Source organism: Zosterops lateralis, assembly GCF_965231275.1.
Source record: "Zosterops lateralis genome assembly, chromosome: 10".
Classification (NCBI taxonomy): domain Eukaryota; kingdom Metazoa; phylum Chordata; class Aves; order Passeriformes; family Zosteropidae; genus Zosterops; species Zosterops lateralis.
In genome coordinates, this window is record NC_139770.1 from 4,144,760 (window position 1) to 4,163,593 (window position 18,834).

The 18,834-nt window shown below is 46.5% G+C and overlaps 1 protein-coding gene across 1 annotated transcript; it reads left to right on the top strand.

Annotated features, from left to right (window-relative positions):
• The first annotated feature begins 6,334 nt into the window (after window positions 1–6,334).
• On the top strand, window positions 6,335–17,248 carry MYNN (myoneurin). Its single transcript, XM_083868756.1, has 7 exons — window positions 6,335–6,620; window positions 8,259–9,067; window positions 10,705–10,864; window positions 11,515–11,693; window positions 11,891–11,974; window positions 12,399–12,485; window positions 13,560–17,248. Exons 1-7 carry the CDS (start codon window positions 6,355–6,357, stop codon window positions 13,826–13,828), a joined length of 1,854 nt encoding a protein of 617 aa, XP_083724882.1. The 5' UTR covers window positions 6,335–6,354; the 3' UTR covers window positions 13,829–17,248.
• The last annotated feature ends 1,586 nt before the right edge of the window (window positions 17,249–18,834 follow it).

The following is an 18,834-nucleotide window of genomic DNA, read 5'->3' on the forward strand; positions in this document are numbered from 1 at the left end:
TAGATTCTGGGGGAAGAAAATTGACTTAATGCCAGATGATAAAAGATGGAGCTGCTGCTGGGACAGGTAATTACTGCTGGCTGCCTGGTGACTTTTTTTTTTCCTACCTGCTCTGAGGAGAGACATTGAATACAATTCTTTTGACACACTTGCAAATGGTTTTAAACACTTCAGGAGTGAAAGAGCTGAGAGCTTCTGTTTGCATTCCTAAAAAGCCACATTAGCACGTTTTTTGGCCCGTTTCACTGGGGCAGGTAGGGCGGCTGTGCAGGCTGTTCAGAGGCAGTAGCAAGCTGTACCTACAGCTCCATTTGTTGTCCTCTCGGCAATAATGTCACATTGCAGTTTTCCTTGTTTCCACAAATAAATAGAAACAAAAGTAGGTAACGTTCTGAGTTCCTCAGCATTTTCTCTCTGCCATGTGGATCTGCAAAGCAAATACTTTTTTATGACTACAGAAACTTGGCAGTTTCACCTTATCACTCCTTTTAGAAGGGACAGCTAAAAAATCATGTTAAATGCCACCAAACCAGGTATATTTAGAAGACTTTTTTTCAGAGACAATTTGAAGCCAAGTAGAGTTTCATTTGAAAAATAATGTCCTAAGAACATGAAATACCTTGGCTCTGCATGTTTAGTTGAGAGTCTGAAATGAAGTATTTGATGCTAAGTGAAAGTTGTTGCTTGGAAACAAGATAAAACAGTGAAAACACAATTGTTTGAACTAAGAAAGAACATTACCATCAGCAGAGCCAGCGCTAGTTTTAGCTGGATTTGATTTATTAAGCAAAATCAGATTCCAGTACCAGAAAGGTCCTACATATCTTCAAGTGTGTGGGGTCGGCCTCTCCTGTTTCTGTTTATTCTGGCCGCAGAGGGTTTCTTTCAAACAATAAAAAAAAATTAAGTACCCAAGTTCACTTCCATCCTCTGTGCAAAGAAAAAACCTGAAGGCCACAAGATGGCACTGGTCAAACACTCAGAATATTAACGGAGAGTTGGTTAATGAGCACTGATGATGCCCAAGCCCAGTTTGTAGGGTGATGTCTGTGTCCCACACGTGTGCCCGCAGGTCTGGTGAACCTTCTGTAAGTGGCTGATGCCAGGTACAGAAACACCAAAAAGGTTTAGCTTTGGTCAGAACTAAGAGCAGAGGTAAGTGAGCAGCCAATTCCTGTGATGGTGATGGCACAGGATGGGCCCTGGGCATTCCTGCCTCAGGCAGACAGTGCTGGGGCTCAGCATCCACAGGCAGGTTTGGTGCTGTACCCTGGCACAAAGCAGGCAGGTTTGGTGTTGTACCCTGGCACAAAGTAGGCAGGTTTGGTGTTGTATCCTGGCACAAAGCAGGCAGGTTTGATGCTGTGCCCCTGGCACAAGGCAGGCAGGTATGATGCTGTGCCTTTGACACAAGGCAGGTACATTTGATGCTGTGCCCCTGGCACAAAGCAGGCAGGTTTAGTGCTGTGCCTTTGGCACAAAATAGGCACATTTGATGCTCTGCCTTTTGGCACAAAATAGGCACGTTTGGTGCTGTACCCTGGCACAAAGCAGCCAGGTTTGCGGCTGTGCTCCTGGCACAAAGCAGGTACGTTTGGTGCTGTACCCTGGCACAAAGCAGGCAGAGTTGATGCTGTGCCCCTGGCACAAAGCAGGCAGGTTTGGTGTTTAACCTGGCACAAAGCAGGCAGGTTTGCGGCTGTGCCCCTGGCACACATTGGAGAGTTTTTCTTCATGCCAGTGCCAAAGCCCGTGCACAGGAAGAGGAATTGCTAAGGAAGGACAAGCCACAACACCTTCCCCTCACAATCCTTCCTCCACACTGCAGCCAAATCCTTCTTCCTAGCTCTCCACGCTCCGTCTCTCACGTTTTCACAAATCCAACTCCTTGACGCCAAAAACCGACGAGTAAAAAACTCAACATTCCTTGAACTCGATGAACAAAGTTCAGCCTTTCTGAGCTTCCATCACGGCTGGGCTCTCCTAGATAAGATCTCGGCGGGGCGGGGGGCGCATCCCTCCCACCGGCCGCACTGCGAGGGCAGCACAGGGCAAAGCTCGGCGGGACCGGCGCTTGGGGGCTCCATTCGGGGTCCCTGACCGGCCCAGCAGAGCCGGGAGCCGCCTGGACACCCCGACCGCGGTGGGCCGGACCCTCCCGGCGGGGATGGGGGGGTTTTGGGGATGTCGGGGCGGCGCCGACCGCGCACTCCCACATCTCTGGGAGCCGCGGCTGCTCAGCGCCCCGCGGCGCCGCACCCGTTTTGCTCTGCTGGGGTCCCCCGGCTGCCCAGGGTAGGCGGGCCGGCCCTCAGGTCCCGGCCACCGCCGAGGCTGACAGAGACGAACTCTTCGCGGCGGCAGCGGCGCTGGGCCTACCGACCGCGGCCTCCACGAGGGGCGAGGGCTGGACCATCCCTGGACAGGTCCCTGGAGGGACAGGGACCCCAGGGTGGGCCGGGGTGTGGATCCCCATCGCTGGCTTTTTTTGAGGCCGGAACTCTTTTCCCCGCCATCACCGCCCCCCCTTTCCCGTGGGCCGCGCCCTCTGCCCGCTGAAAGTCAGCGAGTAAAACAGCGGGCGCGTGTGAGGGGCGCAGCCGCCATTAGGGTTAGTTGGCCGCAGGGCCTGCCCACCCCGGCAAAGGCCGCGGAGGCGCCGCGTCCTCTTCTTATGCACCGCGGCCACGCCCTCCGCGTCCCCATTGGTTAGAGGGGCGCCATTCTCCGCTGCCATTGGCTGCGACGGGGTGATGGGGCGGGGCCGGGGGGGCGGCGGGAGTTTGGAACGCGCCGCGTGTTCGCGGGAGCGCGCCTGGACGGGAGCGCGCCTTCCCTGCCCCGCGCCCGCGGGTCGGGACCCGGGAAACTCGGCTCGGGTTAGAACAAGAGCCCTGGGGCTTGCAGCAGGATTTGGGGGCTGGTGCCTGGGATTTGGCGTCTGGTATCAGGATTTGGGATCTGATACCTGGGATGTGGGGGGTGGTATCAGGATTTGGGAGGTGGCACCTGGGATTTGGGGGCTGGTGCCTGGGATTTGGGGGCTGGTATCAGGATTTGGGGGCTGATGCCTGGGATTTGGGAGCTGGTACCTGGGATTTGGGGGCTGCTATCAGGATTTGGAGATTGGTGCCTGGGATTTGGGGGCTGGTGCCTGGGATTTGGGAGCTAAATTGAGCCTTAGTTTAGATCCACCCCATCCCACCTGGGGATCCCTGAATGAAGAACCAGCCATTCCTCTCCCACCATTCCCCCAAAGCCGAGCTGTGCCTGTCCCACCACCCCTCTCCTCCCCCTCCCACGCTGTTGGTTGATGGTTTTTATTCATCCCTGCCGTGACCTCTCTTTGTGCAAGGCGGATGCTCCCTGCGGTGCTCCCTGGAGCATCCCCTCGGAGCCCTCTGCTGCCTCCTGTTCCTCAGGGAGGCTTTTGTGCGTTTGTTTTTCCGCCCTGAGGATTTCCATAGTAAAGCAAGGCATTTTGCAAGAGCAGAGGAGTCTGGAACAATAGCGTAGAGCTCTTGGTCCTCCCAATTTTAGTGGTATATATGCAGGATTGGTCTGATAAAGAGTTTCTTTAGAAAGTATTTTATATCTATTCAGAAAGATGTATTCACAAATTAAGAAGGAATAAGTCGTGCTAGATGTTATGATTTTTACTGGTGTGCTATGGACACAGGCTTCTCCCTACTTGCTCCCAGTAGCTGTAATCTTGGGTTCTTTTCCAGGAGGTTTTAAGGAAAATATATATGTTATAGAAATACATCTGTTTTAGAAGCATTTTCTGTGCACTGTATTAGGCTCAGCCTCCCTGTACTGTCACAGGAATCTGCATGGGCTGGAAGTCACTGAGGGAAGCCAGGAGCCTTCTGTCCAAACTGAAATCTTCTCAGGAGAAACTCTGACTTTCACCTCAACATCTGGGACCAAATATTCAGCTTAATTCCAGGGGACAGGCTGCCAGAAAATACAAGGAAGGACTGGAGTGGAAATCCTTATGGCAATATGATGACAATTCATTCATGACAGATTTAGAGCAGAACCTGGCAATCCCTGCCAACTCTGTGCCAAAATCAGGAGGGTGAAAGAGGCTCTCAGAGCAATTAAACCCTTGATTCTGAACCATAATGTCAGGAAGGTGGAAAGCTTTTTCCACATTGCTGAGATTCTTAGTCATCCCTTCCTTAAGCCTGAGGCACACGTCACATCATTTTTCTTTAATGCCTTGTACAAGCAGCTCCTCAGCTCCCGTGACTTGTCAAGTGCCACTTTCAGAATCCATGTTACATGACCTGTGAGCTCACAGCTGTCCTGGTCAAACTGGAAAACACCAGGGGGAAAGCAGCAGCCTCCAGGGATTGGTGTCACTGATTGTCACTGTGGGTGACACTGTGGCTGGAGTCTGTCACACAGCCTGTGCTTTGTCCCCTCTGGAGACAGAGTGGGAGCACAGCCTGGACTGACACACAGGGCTGGCACAGCACCCTGCTCAGGGGAGCTCTGCCATTCCTTCCCCACAGCCTCCCATCTCCCCAGGGAATGACAATCCCACACTTTCCTGGATAAGTGCAGGAATCAAACAAAACAGTGGTATTGGACAAGTACTTTTCCACCCCAGTCTCCATGGCAACACCAGCATCTCTGGCATCTCATCCACATCTTTGGTCAAGGTATATTGGGGATGTCCCAGGTAAAGGACATTGGGAATATGTACACTTCATTTATCTGTTTTATTTTGAAAAAAAATACTGGGAATGCATTTCACCTGTTCACAATCCAGGCAATTTTGGAGAAGGTTATAGGAGGTATCCTTCCACCAGCTGGACTTTGGCTCATGTTTCCCTTTGCAAAAAGTGGCAAAACCACATTCCCTTCTGTAGCTACTCCCAAGATCTGTTATTTCAGTTCCTGGTGCACCAAAAAATCAGGAGGATTAGTCACTTCCCCATTCTGCAGATCCAGCTCTAGGTGAGGTCTCTGTAGCAGAAGCTCCTGGGTGTCTCTGTGCCCAGCTCCCAGCTCTCCCATCCGCTGGTTCATCACGGCCCTGCCCCGCCGACAGCGCCAAACACTCCCCTTCTCTTTCAAGTTTCTGTTTCCCACCGATGCTGTCACTCCTGGTGTGGGTGGAGAGCGCCCGGCACACCTGGAGAGACCCGCCCTGGGGTGACCCGCCCTGGGGTGACCCGCGGGCGCTGCGCGGAGACAGGAGGGGCAGGGGGAGGCTACGGGTCCCAGGGGCGTTTGGCGGGGTCCGTGGGGTGCAGATCCCGGATGAGCGCGGGGAGGGGCAGGAGGGGACACGGAGGCCGCGGAGGGGACAGCGAGGACGGACAGGGTAGGATGGCAGGGGCTGGCGGGACAGAGTGAGTTTAGAGATGTAACTGAAAAGCCCCTCGCAGCGGCGTTTCCGTAGTGTAGTGGTTATCACGTTCGCCTAACACGCGAAAGGTCCCCGGTTCGAAACCGGGCGGAAACACCAGCCAAGGCGGCAATTTTTTTTTTTTTCCTCTCCCTACCGGATGGCAGCACTGCTCTCCGCTTCTCAACCGCGTTGCTAAAGTTATTTTATTTACAGCCGCGGTATAGCCCGGCAGGAATATTAAACCCGTTTTATTCCCCAATTTCGCCAGCTGCCCCCGGAGCGGAGGCCGGAACTCGCGTCCCGGAAGCGGCGGCGGCGTCACCGGGACATGGCGGCCTGAGCGCAGCGCTCTGTCCCCTCCGCAGGTGCGCGGGGCCCGCGGCTCGGGCCGGGCCGGGCCGGGCGGGACCGGGGGAACACGGGGGGACGCGGGGACACGGGGCCGGGCCGGGCCGGGCGAGGCAGGGAGGGCGCTGCGAGCTCCGTCCCGTCCGGCGGCGGGGCCGGGCCGGGGGCGCCGCGGGGCTGCGGGTCCCGTTGGCTGCTGAGGCGGCCCAAAGCCCGGGCCCGGGGCAGCGCCGGCACCGAGCGGGCACCGCTCCAGAGCCCCGGTACCCGTGCCCGGGAGCGGGGTGAGCCTGGCCGGTCCGAGCCTGGGGCCGGGGCCCGGGTGTGACACGGTGTGACAAGGGCCGGGCTTAGCCGGGTTAATCCGGGGGGGCCGGAGCTCACGGCCGGGCCCGCGCCCCCGCCATCCGCCCCGGGAACCGCCGCGCCCCGGTCCAGCCTCAGCGCCAGCCCTGTCCCTTGGGGCTACACACTGTCCTGAGCGAGCGCGGGCAGTCCGCACACTGACCGCTCTACCCTCCTTAACTCTCTTAAGGCATACAAAAGCTGAAATTTTGCATATAAATCGATTTGTTGTTTGGTTTTGGTTTTGGTTTTGGTTTTCTGCAGATCAGAAAAGTGTCTTGCAGCACGTTCTCAAGATGCAGTATTCCCATCACTGTGAGCACCTGCTGGAGAGGCTGAACAAGCAGCGAGAGGCCGGGTTCCTCTGCGACTGCACCGTGGTCATCGGGGAATTCCAGTTCAAGGCGCACAGGAATGTGCTGGCCTCCTTCAGCGAGTATTTCGGGGCCTTCTACAGAGACGCGTCTGACAACAACGTGGTCTTGGATCAGACTCAAGTGAAAGCTGATGGATTCCAAAAGCTCCTGGAGTTTATTTATACAGGAAACTTAAACCTTGACAGGTAACGTGCTATTAAAGTGGAATAAACTTTGTGGTAAGGCAGAACTGGATTTTTTTTTGTAATAAGGTCTGGAGAAAGAAACAAATAGCAGTGAATGTGACGAATATTAACAACTTGTAGTTAATCTCTTTGTATGTTTTAAAATACCCCATGACACATGAGTGCCAAAAATAAAGGTGTGTGGTCTGATATTTCAGTGATTGATAGTTTGAGTCTCCTGCTGTTTCTGTCTGCTTTGGGGGAGATTACACATCCTGGATGATTACCAGGAGAGGGAAGGACAGAGTGTGTGTCTGGGGGTGAATTACAGTAGTTCTTTTCTTCAGAAACACACAGGAATTGTGAATGTGGTACAGACTTAAGTCTGAGGGATGGATGAGGATCGACGCAATTTTAAGTCACATTTGTTAGAATTTGCATGATCTGTTGCTTAAAATTTTATATTGCATTGCCTAAAAGGAGTCACAGAAAAAGTATTTCCCCTCATTACTGCATCGATTTTGTGCCTTTTGTGCTGCTTCCCATACAGTGAAGATGCTTTTTTCTTTGCAGTGCCTTTTTCTCAGTGAAAGTGATTTATCTCTCATGAGGGAGGTGTGGCTACTTAGAAGTACCAAGTCCAGGATTTTTACTTCTTTCTCAATGTCTGATGTCAAATGCAGGCTTAAAAACTGTTTTTTTTACTAAAGTGTGAAATCTCATACTCAAAAATTTAAGTACACAGATGCAAGGTCTTTTTTTTTTTAATTAGCTACAGGCATTAACAGCAGCAGAGCTGAAGTTAGTGATTGGTGCTTTGTCAGTTACATATGAGCAGAGCTGTGCAGAGTTCTTGATGTCCATCTGGGACTGCAGTAGGAGAGTTTCTGGATTTTCTGAGCAGGTGGATCTCTGAAGGAGGAGGAAGGTGAAAGTCTTCCACTCACGTAGTACAAGATTCTGAAACAGTTGTACTCATATAAAGAGTAATTGTGGCAAGTTGTTTATGGTTAGAATGAGGTTGTTTACCACGAATCTCTCTTTAAAATGCAGTAAATCCATAAATGCACTCCCAGTATGTGTTGCCACCTTTTCCAGATCATTTTTTCCTAAACCATCAAGGCATGTGTAGCAGGAACTGAAAAATAGAGTGTAGTGGTTTAAATGAGGACTTCCTTAGTGTTACTGGTTTCTGTAAGATTAATACCTGCCACGGAAGTGCTGAGGTGAATGCACTGCTAGTGAATTGCCTGAGACATTGACCAGAAGGTTTATGAAATGGTACTTTATGTGTTTTATTTTCCAGTGTTTTATCCCTTCATTCTGTTATTTTTGAGCTGTTTGGACAACAAGCCCATGTGTGGCCTCATCACATTACAGTTGACTTTTGACTTAAAATTCTACAAGAGGCGTGTAGCTAAAATAAAATCCCCAGTCTGAGGGTCTGCAGACCCCATTAGACGTGCAGTTCAGGAATAATTGACATTTTAGAGCCTCGTGGCACTACAGCACCAAGAAATTAAATGTTGCCATGTGTTCTCAAAGTTATATTTTCTGACAGTCTGGTCCAAACAGCAATGTGTCCATTTGTGATACAGTCGGTGCAGAACAAATGTTTGCTTTGTCCAGAATGTTTCACTCAAGTCTTGTTCCTTGCAGCTGGAATGTTAAAGAGATTCACCAGGCTGCCGACTATCTCAAAGTAGAAGAAGTGGTCACTAAATGCAAGATCAAGATGGAGGACTTTGCTTTTATTGCTAATCCCTCTTCCACAGAGACATCCAGCATCACTGGGAATGTTGAAATGAACCAGCAGACTTGTCTCCTGACTCTCAGAGATTACAACAACCGGGAGGAGAAGGAAGATGCTGCTGCTCCTGCAGATCTGGTCCAGCCACAGGCAAAGAAAGCAACTTTAGAAAAGAAATCCCCTCAACCCAAAAAGCGAAAGAAGAATTTCAGCCCCCCCAAAAGCGTGGAGAATAAATCCCTGCAGTATCAGAATGAAGTGGCTGAGAACACATCTTTTGAGATGTTTTTGGATGCAAACAAGCTGGCCACCCACATAACAGAGCAGGCTGCCCAGGGCAGTGACAACTCGGAGCTGCAGCTGGCGGCGGTGGTGGCCAGCGAAACGCTGGCGGCGCAGGATATCCTGGCCCAGACCATGGCAGCCAAACAGAAACAGGGAAAGCCTCAGCAGAGCTGTGCCCTGAAGGAGCACTGCATGTCCAACATAGCCAGTGACAAGGGCACTTACCAGCTGGAGAGCTCGGGGGAGGAGCTGGACCAGAAGTTCTCCAAAGCCAAGCCGGTGTGTAACACCTGTGGGAAGGTGTTCTCTGAAGCCAGCAGCCTCCGTCGGCACATGAGGATACACAAAGGGGTGAAGCCCTACGTGTGCCAGCTCTGTGGGAAGGCCTTCACCCAGTGCAATCAGTTGAAAACACATGTAAGAACTCACACAGGTAAGGCACTGGCTGTGTCTTGTGGGCTGTGGTGGCCTGGGATCGCACACAGCCTGGGAGTGTGGGACTGGAAAGATTCTGACTTCTTCCTCCTGGGATTTTGTCTGTAGCTGTGCATGCAGGGGTAGACCCAGTATCCTGATAACATGAGATGTTTCAGCATTTTTCACTACTAAATCAGAGTTTCAGTAGCTAGAGAGGACTTTATTAGTCTGAACATCTTGATTTCTGGGAAGAATTAGGAGAGCTGGCTGCCCTTTAGCTCTGTGGAGCAGTGGAGTGACCAAAAACTACTGTCAGTAGAGCATGAAAAGCAAGTTGTACTTGATACAAGAATTTCTCTTGCTTTTTTTTTAAACTTCAAAACATAATATATGTTTGAGAACAAGAGTGGGGAAAATATTCAGTCTTATAACTCGTCCCATAGGGTCTTCAAAAAGATAGGAGGTTAGCTGAATTTCTGCAACATTTGGGATTTTATTTCATAGATGTGCAGCTGAAGTGTGTGATGGTGTTATGATCTGTGCATTCAGTAACATCACCAGGAGCTTGTGTCATATCAAACATCCAAGAGAAGCCATTTAGGAGCACTTAAACATTTCAATCCAGCATGTCTGACTTTTAAAAGATGATGAACAACAAATTGCTGGAGACTGGGAAGATGCAGGGGAGAAATCCTGTGCTTGTCTTTCCCTTTCCATATTTTCTGTATGTTGAAAAGCTCTGAGCAGAGGTCACAGTTTTTCCAGGAAGCTGTGAAAATGCAGGAGATGTTGAGGAACAGCTGTAGGAGAACATCTTGCCCCTCCTGTGACCTCGGGAGAGAGTTTCAAATTCTGTCAGCCAGGGTCTGACCAGAGATTCACATACGAGGTGGAGCTTGATTGCAGGATTCAGGGACAGTGCTGGTAGGAATTCCAGCTGTACTTTATACATCTGGGGGTGTTGTCCTGGGAATTTTTGCAAGAGTGGGGAGAGAGTTCTGTGGTGATGGTTGCTCAATGGCAGTGCTAGATATTCTAATACTTTTACTTTTGAAGTTTTTATATACACTGTTTACTCATGATGAGTTTGATTCTGCACTGCCACAGAGTGGCAGAGAAAGGCATTTTTATGCTTTCTGGGACAGTAGAGTTGCACAAGCCCTTACAGGAGACAGTTCACCACTAAGAGGACATGAATAGTCAGAGAAGGACCTGTAACATTCTGCAGCAGATGCTAATGAGAAATTAGGGAGCACTAGACTGTACGTTGAAGACCTGTTGCTGTTGGACAAGCCAGAAAAAGCAGATGATTTGTTCATTTTAAATGTTCAGAGTGATGAATAAACATAACCAACAAAGAGTCTGAAACTGAAGTGGCAGCATTCTTAAAATAATGTGGAGAAGCTGGCACTATTAAAAACATTATTACTTTTTTTTTTTTTTTTTTTTTTTACCATAGCATAATGTGTTAAAAAACAGTCCTGTTATCCTCTGTGTTCTAGCACGTTCCACTTCAGTGGACTGATTACAGGATTTTCCAAGATGTTATTTGTAAGAAGTATTAGAACAGACACCTGAGCTTTGGTCAGGTCATGGATTGCAAAGCTTTCTTATGTAAATGCAGAGAGCCCTGAGGGTGTTGTTTTTCACCAGGGGAGAAGCCATACAAGTGTGAACTGTGTGACAAAGGCTTTGCCCAGAAGTGCCAGCTGGTGTTCCACAGCCGGATGCACCACGGAGAGGAGAAGCCTTACAAATGTGATGTCTGCAACTTGCAGTTTGCAACCTCGAGCAACCTGAAGATCCACGCCAGGTAGGCACAAGTGAGATCCTGCAAATGCTTATCCTTGGGTTTATTTAAACAGAAACATTTACTCCAGTGTGAGAGTAAACATGACTTCCAGTCCTTTTCTTGTGGGATTTCTCTCACGATACCTAACAGAAAAATTGTATGGATGGACTTGCTCATTAAGGATGAGATTTGTGCTGGATGAATGTGCAGCCTGAGTCTGGTGTCTTTGTTTTAAACTGCTTGTAGCACCAGAGAGGAGAGAGTTCTGTGGTAGGAAGCAAGAAAAGTTCTCACTGCCATCTGCCATCTGCGCAGGGCTTTTGGCAATTTTGGCAGGAGCAGGAATGACATTCCCGTGTTAGGAATCACCATCTCATATTTCAGTACAAGGATGCTGAGTGCCCATGGTGCATGTCACCTGTGCAGGGCCTGTGGTTCAGCTCAGCTACCATGGAAATCAGGGATCTTCCAGGGGGTCCAGGGAGGGACCAGGGGGTCCAGGGTAGGACCAAGCCGTGAGTTTCGCTCCTCAGGACCCACAAGCTCCCTCCAAACTCCGCTGTTACCTGTTTGTTACCCCAGAGCGCAACAGGAGGAGCAGGGGTCAGAGCCCTCCCTGAGGTGACCCCCCAGCCCTGGGTGCTGCTCACAGGGCTGTGCTGTCATTGCAGGAAGCACAGCGGGGAGAAGCCGTACGTGTGTGACCGCTGCGGGCAGCGCTTTGCCCAGGCCAGCACGCTGACCTACCACGTGCGGCGGCACACGGGGGAGAAGCCGTACGTCTGCGACAGCTGCGGAAAAGCCTTCGCCGTGTCCAGCTCCCTCATCACCCACTCCCGCAAACACACAGGTACAGCACAGAGGATGACCCACAAATCCACCTTGGGAGTGGTCACCCAGCTCCTTTCTCATGTTGTTTTGCCTTTGATTCCAGTTTCGGGAGTGCTTTCTCTCGCATTGGATGTTATCGCTGTTTCATTTTGATTTGTTCTTAATGTGTATTCTGGTTTATGTATTGAAATAACAATGTGCTTGTGTTTCCTTTAGGAGAGAAGCCATATATCTGTGGCATTTGTGAAAAGAGTTTTATTTCCTCTGGGGAGCTCAATAAACATTTTCGGTCCCATACAGGTCAGTTTTCAGACAAGCTGCTTCCTGCACCATAAATTTTAACTTACTTTTACTCTTTTGCCTTTAAAATTCACTGCACTGGTCTGTACTTGAAAGTACAACAGCTTCTTAATTTATGTATCTCTGGATTAACATAATGTAAAGAAAATATTCATTAATTTCTTTAATTGCCTTCAGTAGTATCTGTACCACAGCATAGGTTGATGTATGATCGAGTCTTTACTTACAATGTTTGGGTCCTCTTGCTTTGTTTTAAACTATTATTCTGGAAATAATTTTATTCTAATAGAGACACAGACGAAATAGGAGTTACAAAGTTGTATTTCAAAATAGAACATTAAAATCTGTTATCTTGTGTCTCTAATTGTATTTTTTTTTTTCAACATCAAGATCGTTCTCACTGCCAAACCAATATTTTTTTCAGGTGAAAGACCATTTATCTGTGAAATGTGTGGAAATTCCTACACAGATATAAAAAACCTTAAGAAGCACAAAACAAAAGTTCACACAGGTGAGTTCCTTGTGCAAAGAAAGGTTAAGAAACTACATCAGCTCTCTTGCCTTCCCTGCTGAATAAATATTTTTGCTCATACAGGCTTAAAATTAGAAAACAAAAGAATGTGGGATAATAGTTGTTTTTAGGGCCAAAAACATCTGTATCCAGCTTTGTTCAACACTGGCTCCATACTCCTTGTCCTCTGTCCATCCTTGTGTATTGACCATAAATCCCTTGCCTCTGTCACAGGGAAGAGGGAACAAATGGTGTCTGTGTACATCTGGATCAGGAGGGAGAGGGTGAGAAAATGAGCCTTGTGCAGAGACAGTGTGGAATTTAGGAAAGCCCCAGTGCAGCAGGAAGTGAGGGCAGGGCAGCACTGAGTGTGGAGAGCTGCCAAAGCAGGCCAGCTCTCCTGGAGAGACAGCAGGCAGCCAGGAGTGCCTCAGCACTGAAATAACAGACTTTGGAGCATGCTTTGGTAGAGGAATGGTCAGATACCCAATCACAGAGCCATCCAAGAGCAGTATCTGGCTGCATTCCAGCAGGAACACAGCAATGAACCCACTAACAGGGTTTCAATTAAGAATAGAAACTAATTTTTCAAGTGACTGCATAAAATCTGTAATGTGTCCGGCTGGAATGGAGTTAAGAATTGTTGTCTTCCAACGAAGTTTACAGACAAATGGTACTTTGTACACTGTTGTTTCAGTTAGACGAGGATGCTTGGGTGTGGCTCTGGTTCTGAGACTTTCTGGGATGGAAAATCTCAAGGAAACTTTCATGATTACATTTTTTCCAAAGATCCTTTGTTTACTGTGATGTTAAGGGTCTGTTGTCTTCTGTACCATGCCAAGTAGAGATCAGGTTGGAATGCATCATCCTTCCAGCTGTCACACTACAAACAGGAGCAGGTGTGATTCCCAGTGCTTACACTGTACTTACAGCTGGCCTGGAAGCACCAATATCCCATCTGCCCAGGCAGCCTGGGACACACCAGGTGTTGGCTCTGACAGTCATTGGAAAGGGAATTTACAGAATCTGTGCATGAGCTTTTGAACATTTCTTTCTGTGTTTTTGTTTCTACAGGACCTGAAACTTCCCCTGATTCTAGTGCACTTGATAATTCTTTCAATGAACAAGAATCCATTCAGAGTCAGAAAAGTCCTTTATCAGAGTCCATAGATGTGAAACCCTCTGAGATGTCTTTAGCACTTCCTCTCCCCATTGGGACTGAAGACCATCAGATGCTGCTGCCTGTGACAGGGAGCCAGTCCCCTTCATCAGAAACTTTACTGAGATCTGCTGTGACTGGATATTCAGAACCTCAGTTTATTTTCCTGCAGCAGTTGTACTGACAGAGCAGTGCAGAGCCATCCAGGTAGTTTGGTAGTGAGCTTGGAAATGTTTGGTAAAATGAACACAATCAAACCACCAGTCCTGCTCTCCAAATTGGACGTGTTCATTCTTTTCCTCCGTGTAAAGACACCTGTAAGGCATTTCCATTGTGCAGTGCTGAATTGTGCTAATCTACAAGCAGATTTCTATTTGTGATTAACACTGATTTCCAGGAGATGATTCTGGCAACACCTGCCTTAAGAATTCTCTGTCACATATGTTGGTGTACTTTGGAGTTCTCTTCCCATGTTCCTGTTGATTTGATGTGTCACAGTGTCATTTGAGAACTGATATTTTAAGCCATATTTGATAGTTTAGGAAGATTAACCCAGAGGCATAGGGAAAAAAATCATATTTTGGATGTATTAGCACTCCAAGGTGCTAGAGTGGTCCACGGTGAAGGCAGGTCAGGGCTCTGCTGAGCTGCTTGCATAGATTTGCTGCTGGCTGCCAGAAGTGCCATCTTCAAGTGGAGCCTGACCAGAGGGAAAGATTTGGGTGTATTTTCCTGACAAGGAAAATAAAGGAGGGGTAATTTTTGTCTGAAGTGTGGCAAGTGGGAGGGTCCTAATGGCATGGATACTCCTGGGTCTTCTTTCCAACAAATTGCCTTTCTTTGTTTGAAGTGAATCCAGCATTGTTGTATCTTGTCCCAGATTTATTTTTCATATCCCTAAAATACCCTTGGTTTGGCACAAACAGCAACAAAAGGAGAGCTGGGACATGCATGTTGTAGATGAGGTGAAAAGATGCAGTGAGTTAATTAGTGAGGCATGAATCAGAGCTTCATAATCCTTTTTTTGGCTGTAGTGCTGCTTCTTGTGCTAGATAGGAGGTACAAAAGAGGAAATAAATCCTGCCCTTCACTGTGAAAATAATAAGTGAACACTACATGAGGAGGCATTAAAGAATAATTCAATGGAGCAGATTGATATTCTTCCAGGCAAGGTTTTGTTAGAGTTTAACTCATTAGTTTTAATTAAAGTTTTTTGTATTGCTTTACCTCTCATGTCACTTGTCCACAGTAGCTGCACAAAACTGGTACCTAGCAAGGCCCAGGTAAAGACAGGCTTTATTACCAGCAACAGACATATTTAAAAAGCAACATTTTAATGTCTTGGTAGGGTCATAAAGGACTAGGTAACAATAGAAATACTTTTCTACTCCATTTTGCCAGTTTGTGCCATTAACAATTGTAAGCATTATTTATGTAATCATCAAGCAGTAGTGAAACAGTCATGATACTGTACCAACAATGCATTTAAAGCTGTCTTTTGTTGGTCATTTCCTTGGTGCTAGCATTTATTTCCACTGATGCCTTGTGTCCAGATCAATAGAAGAGCATAGAAGATACCTCTTAACTGATTCCGTTCTACATGGAGTAATAATTAATCTGCACCTTAATTAAACAGACTTGTGAAAAATTTCTTGAAGGATTTCATTTAAAGAGTCTGAAAGTAGTCTCTTGACTCCGGAGTGTGACTATATTTTTTTTTCTCTTCCTACATGTTTGTATTTGTAAAGTAATAGACTTACTGTTGCTTTTCATTGATCATTTTAGTGTGGGGCATGTATATAACCTGCTGCCTGGTCACATTTTATGCTTTAATATATGGCAGATTTGCTGATGAAATCTACCATGGCCAGCAGGAGTACAGCCATGTTCAGCAGAACATCCCTAATGCAGGAATCTGTTACACTGTCTCTACTGGAGCTCATTATTGCAGGGCCTTTAATTTCTCTGCTTCTCTGTCCCCCGTTTATGAACAGCTGATGTTCATAATGCTGGCAAAAGACAAAGGATAAAGTTCTCTGATATTTTCTTTTTGGCATTTCCCTTTGTCTCCCTTCTTGTCTCTTTCAGCTTCTGTTGTTGGTGTAGCCCCTGAGGGATTCCTCAGCCTTGCCATTTAAGACTGAAGAACCACAAAATCAGGATCTTCACTGTGTGTAGTTTGTAGTAAGCTGCTTCTTTGCTGTCTCTCTCTGAAAGCAGAGCAGAAATCTTGGGATAGACAAAGGTTTAGTCATGAATACTGAGAAAGAAAACACCATACAACTGATAACTTGCTTATTTAAACAGCTTTGGAAGACAAACTAAAGATGTGCTGCTGGTAGCAGAGGAAAAGCACCTCAGGATAAACATATCCAGGATGAATGGCCAGGAGAGAGAACAGCTCTGGAAAGAAACCTGAACAATAACTACATTCCTACATAGAAAATGCATTCCATAATAGTGTTTGTTTGGACTGGTTTTATATTTCTAAAATTATAGCTTATTACTGTATTCTTAGATTTCAGACTTTTTTAAAAAATACAGTGCTTAGATTTATACAGGATTTGTTTAGATACTTATAACAGTACAGTTGCTTTATTAGTCATTTAGTTTTCTTTATAGACAAGAAGATATTCATTATTTTTTACAAGACAACAATTTTAACCTTTCTTAATAGAATACACAGGCTTGTAGTTTTGTCTTGGAGCAATAATTTAGTGACCTGCACTCTTGAGTCCCCATCTGAGAATCTTGATTTTTATCCTCATCTTTTATGAAGATATCTCAGCTGCTGAGGTATGATCTCTACCAACTGTATTCATTTACTAGAATATAGATTTTAAATAAATAAATATATATAAATATATATATATATATATTTGTAGGTGTGTTCAGGCTGTAGGTCTGGACTGTACCTTTTGCCAATAGATGCATGGAAATCAGCTGCACATGTAAGTCCTAGGCTTAAGGGTTCATTTTGAAGTACAAGGCTTATATCAGTATTGGTAATTTCTGTAAGGAATTAATATGGGAAAGCATGGAATCTTTTTAGGCATGTGTCCTTGCAAAAGAAAAGAAGGAATTTCAATAATTCTATTAAGAGGAATACAAAGAATATGACATGTTTTGTCACACTGCTCTTTCAGTCAATTTTGCACTGAAGTTGGTGCAAGTTTTGCCTGAATAGCTTATCTGCATCTCTAAATCTCTGAATTGAGTATTTGGAAGTACTTAGGTGAGAACAGCTCTTTGTATCACATTGACTTTTAAATTAGTGCCTCTCAGTGGGCACAAAGCATGACAACCTTTCTGAAATCATGTGCTACAAAACGATTTTCAAGTACAAACGAGTCCCACATGAAGGATTTCGGGGCTGTGATCCCGGAGAGGCTCAATAAGCCTTGCAGAACTAAGTTCAGATAAGGACTAATAACTGATTTTTTTGGTTAAATTATTTTTAAAGTGTCTGTCATGTATATACAACTTTTCCTCTGTTATTTGTACATACCTCAACTCTCAATTTTATAATCCCCTGGGAAGGGAGGGAGTTGTACATATTTAGCCTGAAGTGTTTTATGTTAGACTTTAATAAACTTGTTTTATAATTTTCCCTCACCTTGTGTCTCCTGTTTATAACTGCAAGGGGTAGCAACAAAAGCAGGAGGGAACCAGTCAGACAAGCCCTATCACCAGCCTGGCACGAGGACCATGGTGGCCCCTGGAGCACACAGGAGGATTTGGGGGACTTTTGCTGCACTCCTGCCCTGCTGGATCAGTCACTTGCCTTCATTTGCTCCCCTCTAAAACTGGGGGGAAATGCTCCCTTTCAGCAAGGTACAGTGAGGTCTAAAAGCTGAAAAAATGATTTTCAGAGCAGGATTATGCTTGTTTTAGCTTCTTAATAAGTCAGAAGAACATGGCCAAAAAAAAAAAAAGTCTAGCCTATGTAAATTCTCTCATTTCAAAGAACACAAGATACATCTAAGAATTTCAAGGTCAAAGGAAGGAAGAAATAAAAGTGTCTGGCAAAGGCCTCTTTAAGCAATACAGGATTTGCACAAGTAATTGTTTTAGTTTGCAGGAAGCTGTATACAAAATTTGGTAGGAATTACTCTGCAGCCCTTTCTTACAAAGGAATAACAAAGAAAACTGTAACACATGAGCTGATTTTATGGATCTTGTCAGTAATGAAGAGGGCTTTATGGGCTGAACAAGTTGCTGTTAAACAAGGGTTCAGATAGAGTGCAAGTACTTCAAACACATACACCAGCACTTTTAGATGCCATTTTACCTGATATATTTTGATTGTGATATTGTTGCCATCCCATCACACCACGAAAACCAAAATACTGCTGTTGGTAGAGCTGGGTACCTGACACCACCCCAGATTAACAAATGTCATTCATACAAGTAAATTAAGACGTAATTTGAGCAGTGAAATTAGACTGAATTTCATATACCTGACAAGAGAAAGAAAGATGCATGGAAAAAATGCCTGTCTGAGTCTTGTAGTGGTGTTTCTAGCAAGAAATTCTGTCACCAGTGTGTCAGTACTGACACAATCAGTGTCACCTGCAATGATCCAGAGCAGCAGCACTCAGAAAAGTACCAACACAGGCTTATCTAATTATTTCAGAATTTAGGAATGCTCATAGTGTGCTCATAGTGTGCAGATTCTTCTCAAACCACCATGTTTGGTATATCCCCAACTTTAGTTCTCGTTGCTGCACCCTCCCTGTTGAGCAGAGTTAAAACAGAAGCTCCTCTCTAGGGCTGGGTGTTCACAGGTGACACATGGACTTTGTGCTCAGCAGGGTGACTGCGGGCTGGGAGGGCCCTGTGCAGGTGTGCAGAACAAACAAACAAACCTGCTCTGGGCTCAGCTCTAAGGATATCTGAGGATACCAGGGGCACTTGAAGCAAGAGCCTGAGTAGTTTGTGTTTGGGGGTGGGGGCAATGAAAAAAAATACCAAAAAACCAAACAAACAACAAACCTCCAGCTACATCAGCTCTCACAACTGCCCTGGTCATTTCAGCTGGGGCAGAGTGTCCAAATGTCTTTCTGTTCTCACACTACCACAGTGGTAATACAGAGTCAGAACAGCAGCTACACTGCTGCTTCCCAGCTATTTTTACTGAAATTACTTCTTTAAAATTTTCCTCTCATGCTTTGATCTTGTACATACAGC